Consider the following 13,630-nt stretch of genomic DNA (forward strand, 5'->3'; position numbering starts at 1 on the left):
AACAAACTGAGGGCTTCAGAGGGGTGGGTGGTGAGGGGATGGGTTAGCCTGGTGATGGGTATTAAGGAGGGCACATATTGCAATGAGCACTGGGTGTTATTTGCAAATAATGAATCATGGAACACTACATCAAAAACTAATGAAGCACTGTATGGTGACTGACATAATAATAAAAAAAAGAATGGCAATACATGTGTCTCATGAGGGAGCAGTGTGGGAAATTCTGATAAGTAAATGATAAAAACCAAACATGAAGGTGCTAAGGACATGACAGATATGGATAGAGAGAGCCTTTCACACACTACAGGTTTAAAGTCTCAAGATCTCCTGGACAATCCAATAAAGAATTCGTTTTGTTTTTATTGATGATCCATCTAACTGCCCAAGGGCAGAACCAGCCTTGCTGCCAGTTTGTCAGCAGCCCACTCAAGAAAAGAAAAATGAAGTTCATAGTCTCCACATTGCCTAGTTTTTCCTTCTGTCTCTATCATCTTTCTGTTCTATAACTCTGATTTTTGTTTTTGTTAGATGAAACCCATCTAATTACTGGTTTTCCTTGATACCAGTAATTTACGTGCTGGACTGTGAGCGATGTGGTCAGTGACTGATTCTCTCCTGGTCACCTTAATGTCAGCAGATCCCAACAGGGTGCAGGACTGAGGGCAGGAATGTGTCTGGAATGGCTGGGTGCCTTGTGGCCCTGGGGATGTCTCCTCATGAGAGAAAGTGAAGGGTCTTTGAGTGTCTAGAGCTCTTCTGTGCTTCACTCAGAGGGAGATGAGCAATCCTTTTCCCTATTTCATGTATTGGATTTGCACACAGGAAAATCCGGCATAAGATTTTCACAGCTAAGAATGTGTTATGACCATTGGTCTATATACTTGCTAAATGTATTGGTAGCTCTAAAGACTACTCATGGAAAGAGTGGTAGGGCTATAATGATGTGTGTTTGGTACGTCTGTGTCTGTGGTGGGCATGGAGACATGCCTCCAGATCCCCCTTTAAGAACTTGATGTTCAGCTGCTAAGAGAGCAGTGAGCTGACAGCCTCCAGCTGCAGCACTGTCAGGATCCACCTCAGCTTGGAGCTGAGTCCACACTCTTCCAAGAAAGCCCCAGAGACTGAGGACAGTTGGGACATAGGGCATGACAATTTGTCCCCAACATGAGACACCCCTAAAAGACAATCTTCAATCTCGATGTACTTTTTGATGGAATGAGACTCTGTCAGCTCTGCATGGAGATCTGGGTCTCTTCTTACCCAGTTTTCCTTCTTTTTTCATTCCACAAGTGTGTCACGTCTACACCTGGGTTTGAAGACCTTTCTGACCCATTCTGTTTCTTCCCTCTCTTATCATTCACAAGCATTACCCCTCCATGAAATGCTTGCCCTCCTAACTTCAACTTAGCCTCTGAGTCCCAGAAGACCCAATGGACATATTGTGTGTAAGGAATGACATTTGTTGTTTCTTGCCCACCCCATCTCAAAATCCCTTCCAATTTTGGGAGAATCTCCTAATGTGAGATTCTTGGTCAGGGGCAAGGCTTTGCACCACAGCAGCTAGAGGGACCATTTATTCTTCCTCACCAAACCCTGAGCCCTAAGGCTTTAACATGCAATTGACTGGATAGTTCTGCCTGGAACTTTGAATCATGAGGAAGCAACACAAAATCACAAATATAATCAGGAAGTTGTCCACAGTGGCGGCAATGGGTCAAGAGTCCCACAGCCATGGTTCAGTGTCCAGGGTTGCAGGGGTCACTGGGGGGACAGTGGCGGCAGCAGCCCCTGGCTGTTAACTCTTTTTTTCCCTATTCATATTCTGAGCCCCGGTCTCCAGAATTCACAAAATAATATAAACTTATTGATAAACTCACAGCAGCCAGCAGCCTTATATACTTAAGTATCCACAGTCTGTTCATGTTCCCTAAAATTACAAAGCCAACTCTTATGGGGGCTCATGTACCTGGAACATATGAGGTTAAGAGAGAGATTCCAAAGGCTGAGGTCTCATCCCTGACCCTCTTTTTCCCCCACCCCACATCCATTTCATAGCAAACCCTGCCAGCTCCATCTTCACAGCAGATTCCAAACCCACTCACTTCTCCTTGCCTGTATGGCAGGTATCTCTGCTTCCCCACCCTCAGTCTATTCTTCATGCAGCAGTCAGAGTTTGCTTTTAAAATATGTCTGTCAGTGTATGTCATCCTGTGCTCACCAGGAACCACCATCTCATTCAGACTAAAAGCCCAGGTCCTTACTGAAGTCCACGAGCCTCCACACAATCTGGCCCTTTAATGCCCTGCCTTCTTCCCATTTCCCCTACCCTTCCTCCTCCACCCCAGCCACAGTCTCCTTGTGGGTTCTGGAACACACACGCACAGCCTCCTGCTTCACAACTCTGCCATTTTTTATCTCCCTGCCAGAAACACTCCGTTCCCAGATACCTGCATAGCTTGCTCCTCCAACACCTTGTGAGATCTACCCTGTCCCGATCATAATCCCAATCCTGGAATCTCTGCTGTTCTAACATACTATATCATTTACTTATTTATTATGTTTATTCTTCATTGTCTACCTCTCCCACTAGAAGGAAACTCCGCCAGGGCAGGAGTTTTGATCTGCTTTGTTCACTGATGGATCCCAAGTACTTGAAGAGGGTACTGGTACATGTTGGGTATTCAGTAAACATTGGTTGAATAAAATGAAGTATGAAGGAAAGCTTTCATCCACTGAGCAAGTTGATGGAGTTTGGAAATAGAATAATAGAAGTTGGGGTGGCTGAACTATTCTTCAAAATGGAATGGGGAGAATTTGGAACTGGGAGTTGTGAAAGAAGTGCCCTCTAGATCAGGAAGGCAGGTTTAGAGGGAGAGATGATTGATGGGGGTTGGAGGAAGGAGCCAGCAAGATGGTTGAGAATGGAGGTGGACCATCAAGTGGAAAACCTCTGGTGGTGGATTGCTAGGAAGGATAAATAGTAACAAGGATGTCTAAAAGGTCATTTTAAGTAGTTTTCTATGACGTACAGTGATGGTGCACGCAACACATAAGAAGCATGCTACACGCAACAGCCTTGATACCCTGGCGTCTTTTATTTTGTGTGGAAGATGATAATCAGGGAGAAGAATGGCGAACTACATTTGGGTCACTATCACATAAAGACATAGAATCTACAACAAGAATTTGGTGGAGACGAGAATCATCCGTAGAGGGGAACATGAGAACACAAATCCTCCAGATTGTTGCTGAAATCTTGGACAGCGCATTGCTTTTCCATTGAATGCAGCCGATACACATCTCTATATTTGCAGGTAACCTCCCTGACCTGCAGTCCCATGACAGTAGGAATAGTGCCTTCTCTTAGAGCTGTTGTGAGAAATTAAGCTATTGTGAGCTCCTCTCCACCTTAGAGGAGATGAGGTGGTGCACCTATATCCGTGAACAGAACTCTGTTCTTCAACGGTTCCTTCAGTGCCCAGTAGGGGGCGCTCAGCGGGCCTTGAGGCAGAGCTCATAGGTTGGAGGGATGTTGCCAAAGCCTGAGACCCTGGGTGTGATATCGATGTCAGCGGGCGGCACCAGCGGGTGTAGAGAGAAGTTCTGAAGGATGGATGTGAAGTAAAGAAAGAGTTCCATGCGGGCCATGGCCTCGCCCAAGCAGATGCGCTTTCCTGTGGGCACAGGGGAGGGTGGGAGGCCTGCTCATATTTGTACTGGGATCATGAGGGCGTGGGGTGCGTTCTGGCCCCATCACCCCTCAATGCTTCCCTCAGCATCCCTGGGGTCATGATAAAACCTGCTTTGTAGGGGTTACTATAAAGACTCAGTGGGCTTTGCTAGGATCTGCCACTTATAGGGTCTCAACACATGGCCCCTATTTCTCTGATGGCTTGATTCCATCAGCTCCCAAGATGGAATGGTTCTAAAAAATCCTCGAATTTGAAGTTTCTGTTCATTTAAATTTCTCAAAGGTTTATCAAATGCCTGCTAGCTGCCAGATGTTGGTGAGGGGAAAAAAAATAGAAAAGAAAGCTCACCCTTAAATAATGTTTACTATTTGTTGGTCACCCTTCCAGTGGTTTGGAGAGATGGATCTCCATTTTACAGGCAGGGAACAGAAGTAACTCACCTATGACTCCACCTTTTGTAAGTGGTGGGGTGGGGCCCTGTTTCCTAACCACTGTACTGATTCAGTGTGGCTTATAGTTAAAATACTATTCTAAGGTATTATGTCATGGGTCACAAGCTACTGTTCATTAGGCAAATCCACCTGCTGCCTATTTTTGTACTGCCTGCAAACTGTTAAAAAAGAAAACCAGAGGGGCGCCTGGGTGGCTCAGTCGTTAAGCGTCTGCCTTCGGCTCAGGTCATGATCCCAGGGTCCTGGGATGGAGCCCTGCATCAGGCTCCCTGCTCAGCGGGAAGCCTGCTTCTCCCTCTCCCACTCCCCCGCTTGTGTTCCCTCTCTCACTATCTCTCTCTGTCAGATAAATAAAATCTTAAAAAAAAAAAAGAAAAGAAAACCAGAGGCCCCAAATGGAGTAATTTATGTTAGGCCCAGTCATCAAACCAAGCTCAATCTCTAACCTCCCCCAGAAATGTAGTCTTAACTAGTTAGTTGGGAATTTTTTGATCAGCACCAATGAGGTGATCTGTCACATGGGCCCTCTCCACCCCCTAAAGGAAGATGAGGTAATCCGCCTAATAAGAACTTGCCATTTGCAATGACACGGATGGAACTAGACGGCATCATGCAAAGCAAAATAAGTCAATCAGAGAAAGACAAATATCATATGATTTCATTCATATGTGGAATTTAAGAAACAAAACAGAGGATCATAGGGGAAGGGAGGAAAAAATAAAACAAGACGAAATCAGAGAGGGAAACAAACCTTAAGAGACTCTTAACTCTGGGTTAAAGGCATTAAGGAGGGCATGTGATGTAATTAGCCCTGGGCGTTATATGCAACTGATGAATCACTGAACTTTACCTCTGAAATTAACAATATACTATATGTTAATTAATTAAATTTAAGTTTAAAAAACCCTGCCCTTCCCCTAGGGGAAGGTGACCTTGCCTATAACAATCCTTTCTTTTCTTTTGCTAATAACTTCTTGCCCACTCTCCTCCTTATACAGACCTTCTATTTCTGCAACTCCTGAGGCTCCCCTCTACTTACAGATGGAATGCTGCTTGATTCATGGATCATTTAATAAAGCCGATTATATATTCAAATTTACTCAACTGAATATTTGTTCTTTAACAAAACTAAGGATGCTTTTCACATCTTCAAATAGGTGAAAACGATCAAAAGCAAAATAATATTTTGTGACGTGTGAATTCGATGAAATTAAAATTTCTATGTCCATAAATAAAGGTTTTTGGCATCACAGACATTCTCATGCATTTTCGTACTGTCCATGGTCACTTCTGTGGCATAAGGGGGCAGCTGAATAGTTCAGACTGAGACACTATGGCTGATGAAAACTAAAATATTTTCTATTCGGTCCTTAACAGAAAAAGTTTGCTGATACCTGTTTAGTGCTATACCTTTTCTAATTATCAGAGTCAATGGTTCTAATAGCCCATGATTCTGGGATTCTGGGAAATAGCATTCAACTTCCCATTCAGACCTGAATGTCAAATACAGACCAGTGATTGGGGGGTCACATCTAGCATGTTCCTGGGGTGGGAGTGGGGGGGACTCAGACCGTAGAAACCTACCAGAGGAAAAAGGTACAAAGGCTTCATTCTTCTTGAAGCGGCCCTGCTCATCCAGGAAGTGTTGGGGATAGAAGGCATCTGGGTAGCGGAAGTATTTGGGGTCTTTGAGGACAGAGCCAAGCAGGGGGAACACATCAGTGCCCTGGAGTGAAAATAGGGACAGTTAGGAGAAATCTGTGTTGGAGGATGGGGTCAAGGAACCAGGAGGAGAGAGGAGTGAGGTGGAGGGAGAAGTGATAACAATGAGACCCAGCTCTACCTTGGGCAGAAGGTAGCCTCGGAAATGAGTGTCCCGGGTGACATTATGAGGGACACCCATGGGTACAATATCTGTCAGTCTCTGTATCTCATGGATCACAGCATCCGTGTAGGGCATCTTGACTCTGTCGTCCACACTCGGGATCCGGTGTGGTCCAATCACCTGGTCAATCTCTTCATGGATCTTGGCTAGAAGGGGCCAAAAAACAGCCAACAAGGACACAGGAGGTGTTTCTGGAGGCCAAGGCTCAGCTATGGGTTTGTACCATTAGAACCTGTGGATCCTGAGGGAGCACACTATATGTGTTTGCATTGCCTCTTTATTCTTAACACCTGACACATTGGTGGGGTGCTCCCATCAGACCACGGGGAGACACGCAGCCTGGAGCCTTGAGTGCCCTCTGGGATGTTTGGTCTGTATCTTGAAAGCACTAACGAGCAGGGCAGTGTCCTGGTTCCAGACGGGCTGTGATACACAGATTTTTGACAGGATGGGAGAAAGGTACAATACATAACCAGGACAGGATTGAAGCAAGTGATAGCAATTATGTAACAGATATTAAAAACACTATTGGTGCAGTTACCCCTCCCTGCACTTCCTGGATGAGTGACTCTGAAGCAAATAACTTTACCTTCTGAGCCTCTGTTTCTTCATCTTCCAAATGGGTGTGATGGTCCAACAAGCTCATAGAGTTGTAAAGTTTACATAAAATCCAGCGTGCAAGTAACTACAACAGTGCCTAGGCACATAGCAGGTGTCCATTAAATATCTGACTATTTAGATATTTTGTTATTATTATTATTTGGTAGAACACAACTTAGACAATGGAGGAGGGGCTAGAAAAGTCTGAGTGGAAATAAGTTAGTTTCTCCCATTGTCTATACAGGGAAAAATTTGTTGGCTTGTTTTGAACTGCATTAGAAGGGAGAGATGCCAAAATTGGGGGTTTTCCTTAAGGAAGGAATGAGTTCCTCATCACTAGAGTTACCCAACCAGACCAGATTGCAATTTATTGGAGATGGATTCTACTGGATTCTGGCACTATAGTTGGCTAAATAATGTCCATCAAAGATACCACCTCCTAATCCCTGGAACCTGTGCATGCTACCATAGAGGACAAAAGGAGCTTTGAAGACATCATCAAGTTAAGGCTCTTGAGATGGGGAGATTATCCTGGATTATCCAGGTTGGCCCTAAATATAATCACAAGTGTCTGTATAAGTGGGAAGCAGAAGGGTCAGAGTCAGAGGAGATGTGACAACTGAGACAGAGAGATTTGAAGATGCTACGCTGCTGGCTTTGAAGATGGAGCAAGGGTCATGAGCCCAGGAATGCAAAGAATACAGCTCTTGAAGCTGAAAAGGCAAGGGAACTGATTCTACCTTGGTTCCACCCAGTGAAATCCTGTGTGGACTTCTGAAATCCAGAACTGTAGGATAATAGATTTATGCTAATTTAAGCTATTAAATTTCTGGTAATTTTACAGCAGCCTAGGAAACTAACACAAGCACCAAGTAGAAGATTAATTAAATGGACTTCTAAGTCAGAGATTATGAGATTCTGTAGATTGAGATTCCAATGTGTGAAGAGTATAAGGCCATGGGGTTCTACGGTTTCAAGATTATGTCTTCTTCTCTGTTGGGAATGGGAGTCACCTGGTAAGCAGCTCAGGTGGACACTCACCTTCCACCTCAGGATACTTCATCATTAGCAGCAATCCATAACGTAGTGTAGAGCTCACAGTCTCTGTGCCAGCAAAGAATAGGTTGAGTGTGGTCAAGACCAAATTCTTGAGATTGAATTCTGTGTGGGGATTATTTGTATCCTGAAAACGAGAGGGATAGGACACAGAATCACCTTCTTCTGTTTTTATCTTCTTATTGTCACCCTTTGTGAAAACACAATAGATGGTTAAACCAAGTGACTGTCTGGGAGAGGAAACAGCCAGAACAAAGGTCCTGGGGCAGAAATGTGCCCGGTGTGTAGAGGAACAGCAAGGAGGAGGCCAGTGTGATTGGAGTGGACAGTGGGGAGACTGGGAGGAGAAAAAAGTAGAGATTTGAAAGTTCTAGGACATTAAGCTATGCAATTGTAAAATTCCAAGTGCTGAGGTTTGTATAACAAAAAAAATCATAAATTTCTAAAATTCTAAGACTCTATTATATAGAAGTATTAAGCTTCTAAATTTCTACACCTTTAAGACTTTTAAGTTTCAAGCTTAAACTCTTAAGCTTCTCAAATTCTTAAAGTCTAAGCTTCTCAAATTCTAAGACTGTAAAGACTCATTCTGGTTTTCTGTATTTGTAAGTCTCTGGCAGTTGTAATCACAAATGATTTAAAAGGTATAAGTTTTAAGTATCCTTGCTCCTAAAATTTCTAGATTCAAAGTTTATTTAAAAAGCGTAAGAGTGGGCGCCTGGGTGGCTCAGTCGTAAAGTGTCTGTCTTCGGCTTTGGTCGTGATCTCAGGGTCCTGGGATCGAGCCCCACATCAGGCTCCCTGCTCAGTGGGAAGCCTGCTTGTCCCTCTCCCACTCCCCCTGCTTGTGTTCCCTCTCTCGCTGTGTCTCTCTCTGTCAAATAAATAAATAAAATCTTAAAAAAAAAAAGCATAAGAGTTTATGTATGCCTTTACAGTTTCTATATCTCATCTATAAATAAAAGTCAACCATGTGAAACAGTGCTTGCTCTTTTGTCTCCAACATGTTTGCAGGTTAAAGTTGCAGGTGCTAGGGAATAGGATGATGAGAGAAAAGGATTGGGGAAAGGGGAAGAGGTACCTGGTACATCTTGATGAGGAAGCAGTCGATGAAGTCCCGAGGGTTTTGTGGGTCAAGAGATGCTTCGTTGATCTTCACCCTAGAGGCAATGAAGTCCTTGAGTTCTTCTACCAAGTAGTAGATGCAATTGTGTCTTCCTGGTAAATATTGCATGATCCCAGAGTACATGTCATATAGCTGTGGGGAATAGACAAAGGGGGTTTGTCAGCAATGGGCACCTGGGGCCAACATAGGCTGAGTCTGGAGTCAGCTAGCTGGGCTCAACATCCAGCACTGGGTCTGAGGATTGGGTGAGTCCACTTGTTTCTTGGAGACTCCAGGTGTATTGTTACTTGACTCCCAGGGTTGTGGGGAGGATTAAGTGAGGTATAGGCAGGTACTTAGTTAACTGAGGTTGGGGGTGGGCAGGGAGGTGGTTGGTGGGCACCTGTGCCCAAGGTGTGCTCATCTCAATGAAACTCTCATTGATCATCTGCAGCAGCTTCAGGAACTGCTTGTCCTCATAATCAAAGCGGCTTCCAAAGACGACAGAACTGATGACGTTGGAGACAGTGCGGCTCAGGAAGAAGGTGGGATCGATGGGAGAACCTGGATGGTGGAAATTGTCTAGGTTGGAGACAATGATTAGGAGCACAGGATGGGGAATCATTCAGTCATGGATACGAGTCCTGACACCACTGCTTAATAGCAAGTGTTAGTTACTTCATTTTTGTGTTTTGAGTCTAGATTTTCCAGTATGTAAATTGGTTTAGTAACCACTAAACCTGAGGCTTCAATATAATTATCCATGTGAAATGCTTAGCACAGTCCTTGCCATGTAGTAAGCACTCAAGAAATGCTGGTGGAATTTAATCATTACTTTTCGGTATTAGTATTTAACTGTGTTTGTGCTGTAGAGTCACAGATTTGGGAAAGAAGTCATGGTATGGGACACATTAAAAAAAAAAAAGAAAGGATGACTGGATTCCGTATATCTCTATCAATGATTCTATTTGAGCTATTAAGAAAATTCTACCCTTGGCCTCAGCTGCACCATCTAAAACAAGGATGCTGGATCTGGAGACAATGCTCATATTCACAAATACACAATTTTGCAAATAATTTCTGGGGTACATAGATATTCAAAGCCTTTATGTAGACTGTTTAGTTAGCATCCATGAAGCCTAGAAGAAAAACTCTGATTTAGAGAAATTTATCTCTCTGTCTATATCTTATCTATTCCTCTTTGTATTTCTTAGCTGCTGTCTTTTTTCCTCTAAATCCCATTGGTTCTAGACCTTATTTGGAGGCAGGGATTAGATTCCTTAAAAAATATAATCAAATGGGCATAGAGTTTCAGATCTGCAAGATTACAAAGTTCTAAAGATCTGTTTCACAACAATGCAAATACACTGAAAAAGACTCTTAAGAATTGTTAGGATGGTAAAATTTTATGTTGTGTGATTTTTATGACAATTGCATGTATGTATTATATGTATACATAAGTATGTAATTAAATTTGATCCTGTCACCAGAAAAAAGCACTAATTTACATATTGCAGAAGTCTGCACATGATTTCAGGGGCTCACAAAATCCCTGAGATCCACTGATTAAAGCTTCTTCTGAACAAGTGGTCTCTAAGGGCTTGCATGTTAACTTTTAACATGGAACCAGGCTTGAAATCTCAGTAAACCCTTAGTCTTTTTCATCCTCTCCCATTCTAGAGCTTTCTCCCACCAAGGCCCATCTTCTCACGACTGAGCTCTCTATAACCATTCAGTTACCTTTTAGCCCTGCCCCGTGTGCCCCGCCCCCCATACCCTTGGTTTTCCGTAATTCCTCTAGTAAGAAGCCAGCCTCCTCCTGGATCCGCTCTTCAATGCTCCGCTTTCCCATTCCGAAGTCCCGAAGAATGGTCAGGGAGAAGCGTCGGAGGATCCTCCATCGTTCTCCATTAGCCAGAGCTACACCTGCCAGAATCTCCGTGTCAGCCTCCTGCCACCCCTCCCCTTCCTGTGTCCAACTCTGTGTTACACAAGGATGGGGACAAATTATGAAAACTCTACACTCTGGTCTCAGGGAAGCCCCTCCCAACCTCCCAGGCTTGATGGAGAGACTATGGTTCCCTCTCTACAGGACCCTCAAAAACAGTCTAGGATTGAGATGAAGGGAAAGGAAATCAAGCTAGGAATGATTCAGGGAGATCAAGGAGAGTTTCTTACAGGATAAAGACCTAGAACTGGATAAATAGGAAGGTTGGATGCATAGGAAGGTGGAGGGAGGTGGATGCATAGGAAGGTGGAGGGAGGTGTAGGTAGAATGCCATTTACAGTACCTTGGAAAGAAGAACTACTTTTATCTTCTATACACCACTTGGATTCTCTAGATATATGCATACATGTACATAGAAGCTCACGCCTGTACATCACTATACCTACCTTGTAGTAAGAAACATTTAGAAATTACCAGATGTGCATGGATTGATAATTAATGTTTGGAAATTTAATGAAATTATTTCAGTGGATTAATGAATGGAAGGAAGAGTTTTTTGACTGGAATGACTGATAGATAGATGGACAAAAGACTCAATGGTTGAGTAAAGGGTTAATGAATAGATAGTTTGAGATGAATGGATAAATGGTTGGAAAGATTTATGGATTGGAAGATTAATTGATGGGTGAATAATAGAAGGGTTAACAAATGGATGGATGGAATGATGGATAGATGGGTAAATGGAGAGTTAATTCATAGATGTACAGATAAATTAGATAGAAAGATATTTGTATAGAAAGGCTAATTAATAAATGGATGTTTTTCGTGGATGTATGGATCAATAGAAAAGTGGATAAATGGAATGGAATAGACAGGGATAGATAGATGGATGGAAGTATGGAAAGAATAGCATGAGGCTTCTTGGAACTGAAGGGTGTGGGCAGTTAGAGATGGATGTATAAGACACACTAGAAAGATATCTACCTAAATGGAGGTGGCAGAGACCTATGGGTTGGGTGTGTATGTATGTATAGAGAGATAAGAAGTAAAGTTGGCTGAAAGGGCTTCAGTGGGTACACAGTGTCACTAATCCATTAAAAACAGAAGTAATGCAGCAGATACTCAAGAGTTAGATGGTTTGGGTTCAAAACAAAATGGTTCCACTTACTGTGTGATATTACCCAAACTTTCTCAACCTCAACTTCCTCATTTGCAAAATTAGTAGGACATTAATAGTTCTCTCAATGGAGTCAATGCAATGATTCATACAGAGTACTTATCAAAGAACCTGGGACATAGGAAGTATATTATAATCATTTTGTTGTTGTTGTTGTTACTTACCATGACCTTGGAAGTTTCGCTCTATTGAAGCCAGTTCTCCGCGGCCACTGAACTCATCTGCTCGGTCTACCAGGGCCTCCTTCACTGCCTCATGTCCACATAAAACAACTACTGGCCGGGGACCCATGTACACAGTGAAGACTGGGCCATACTTCTCCTTGAGCTGGGAGTAAAGGAAGACATAAGAGGAGGGAGCTGATTGGAGCACCAAGTATAGATCAATTGAGGACTTTAGGGTGGGAATTTCAAGAGGGTACAAATGTAAGAATAAGAGATAAAGGTGAGTCTTGGTCTTGGAAGGACTATTGAGAAAAAGGCACAAATGCCTTGGCTCCTGTGATCCTGGGCAAGACCCCCCAAAGTCTCCAAAAGCCTTAGTTTCCTCATCTGTAAAATGGTGGACCTCGATGAGTTGGACTCCAAGATCTATGCTTCTCTTTCTGCAATGCTCAATTTCTAGAACCCTAAGATTTCATGATACTGAGTGTCAAAGTTCTAAGTCCATGAGTTCTTATGTTTAAGTGTGTAAGGTACTGTGACTCCAAAGTCTGAGATTGTGAGAGTCTTAATTTCCAGTGTGCCAGGAGTCTGTGTTTCCAAGCGTTTAAGATTCTGGAATTTCAGTATTCATAGGCTTTATGAAGTCTATGTTTCCAAGAGTCTGTGTTTTAGATGTTACAAGGTTATACATATGTCTATAGAATTAGTTGCTTCCAGCTCTGTGAGAGGAGTAGTCAGACTTACCTTCATGAAAGACTGAAAAGTGGCATCAGTACGGACTTGCAACACGTTCCCCAGGAAGGGTATTGGTGTGGGCCCAGGGGGCAGCTTTCCCCCCTTGTTGTTCCGTTTCCAGGCAATGAGGATGAGTAGACAAGACAAGGAGAGTGCCAGAAAGATGGTGAAGGCCCCTCCTAGCTCCATGGTGTCAGGTTGAAGGGTTGTGTCCAGGGAACCAGATCCTGCTTAAATATGTTCTGAGAATCAGCTGTGCAGAAATCTGAACACCCTGAGATTCAAGTTTTCCGGGTATGGATGCCATTAGAGAGGATATTGCTTTATCTGGGGGGGTGGTTATATAACTTGTAATCTCCCACCTGAATAAAGATGGATTGAATTCACCCAGGGAAATCCACTGGGGCCATCCCTCTTTCTTCATATTTCTAGTCTCTCAGCTCAACCCCTAGTTCAACATGTCTTGGTAGAATGTGGGAGGCAGTCTAGCTGTAGCTAGACTATTGTATTCAAGAATCAGACAATCTGGGTTCAAATTTCAACTCCACCTCTTCTTCATTGGTGAGTCACCTAACCCTCTTGGCCTCAGTTTCTGGAATCTGTCAAAAATAGGGTAACCATACTGTTTTAGAAAGTCTTGGTAGAGAACAAATATGACTCCTTTCTCTTTGCCAGACCCCAATTAATCTTTTTTTTTTTTTAAACACAGTAAGATGAAGATTTAGAATAGCAAAAGAAATAACTCAATTGTAAGGGTTTTATTTTTTTTTTAAAGATTTTACTTATTTATTTTTAGAGAGAGAGAGACAGAGTGCA

The 13,630-nt window shown here is 43.1% G+C and overlaps 1 protein-coding gene across 1 annotated transcript; it reads right to left on the minus strand.

Moving 5' to 3' along the window:
• Positions 1-3,492: 3,492 nt before the first annotated feature.
• On the minus strand, positions 3,493-13,003 carry LOC116623423 (cytochrome P450 2G1). The gene is made up of 9 exons (XM_032390608.1): positions 12,824-13,003; positions 12,080-12,242; positions 10,567-10,716; positions 9,194-9,354; positions 8,767-8,943; positions 7,671-7,812; positions 5,988-6,175; positions 5,729-5,870; positions 3,493-3,674 (listed from the first exon to the last, which is right to left on the minus strand). Exons 1-9 carry the CDS (start codon positions 13,001-13,003, stop codon positions 3,493-3,495), a joined length of 1,485 nt encoding a protein of 494 aa, XP_032246499.1.
• Between the last annotated feature and the right edge of the window lie 627 nt (positions 13,004-13,630).

This window comes from Phoca vitulina, unplaced genomic scaffold (assembly GCF_004348235.1).
Source record: "Phoca vitulina isolate PV1807 unplaced genomic scaffold, GSC_HSeal_1.0 scaffold58, whole genome shotgun sequence".
Classification (NCBI taxonomy): domain Eukaryota; kingdom Metazoa; phylum Chordata; class Mammalia; order Carnivora; family Phocidae; genus Phoca; species Phoca vitulina.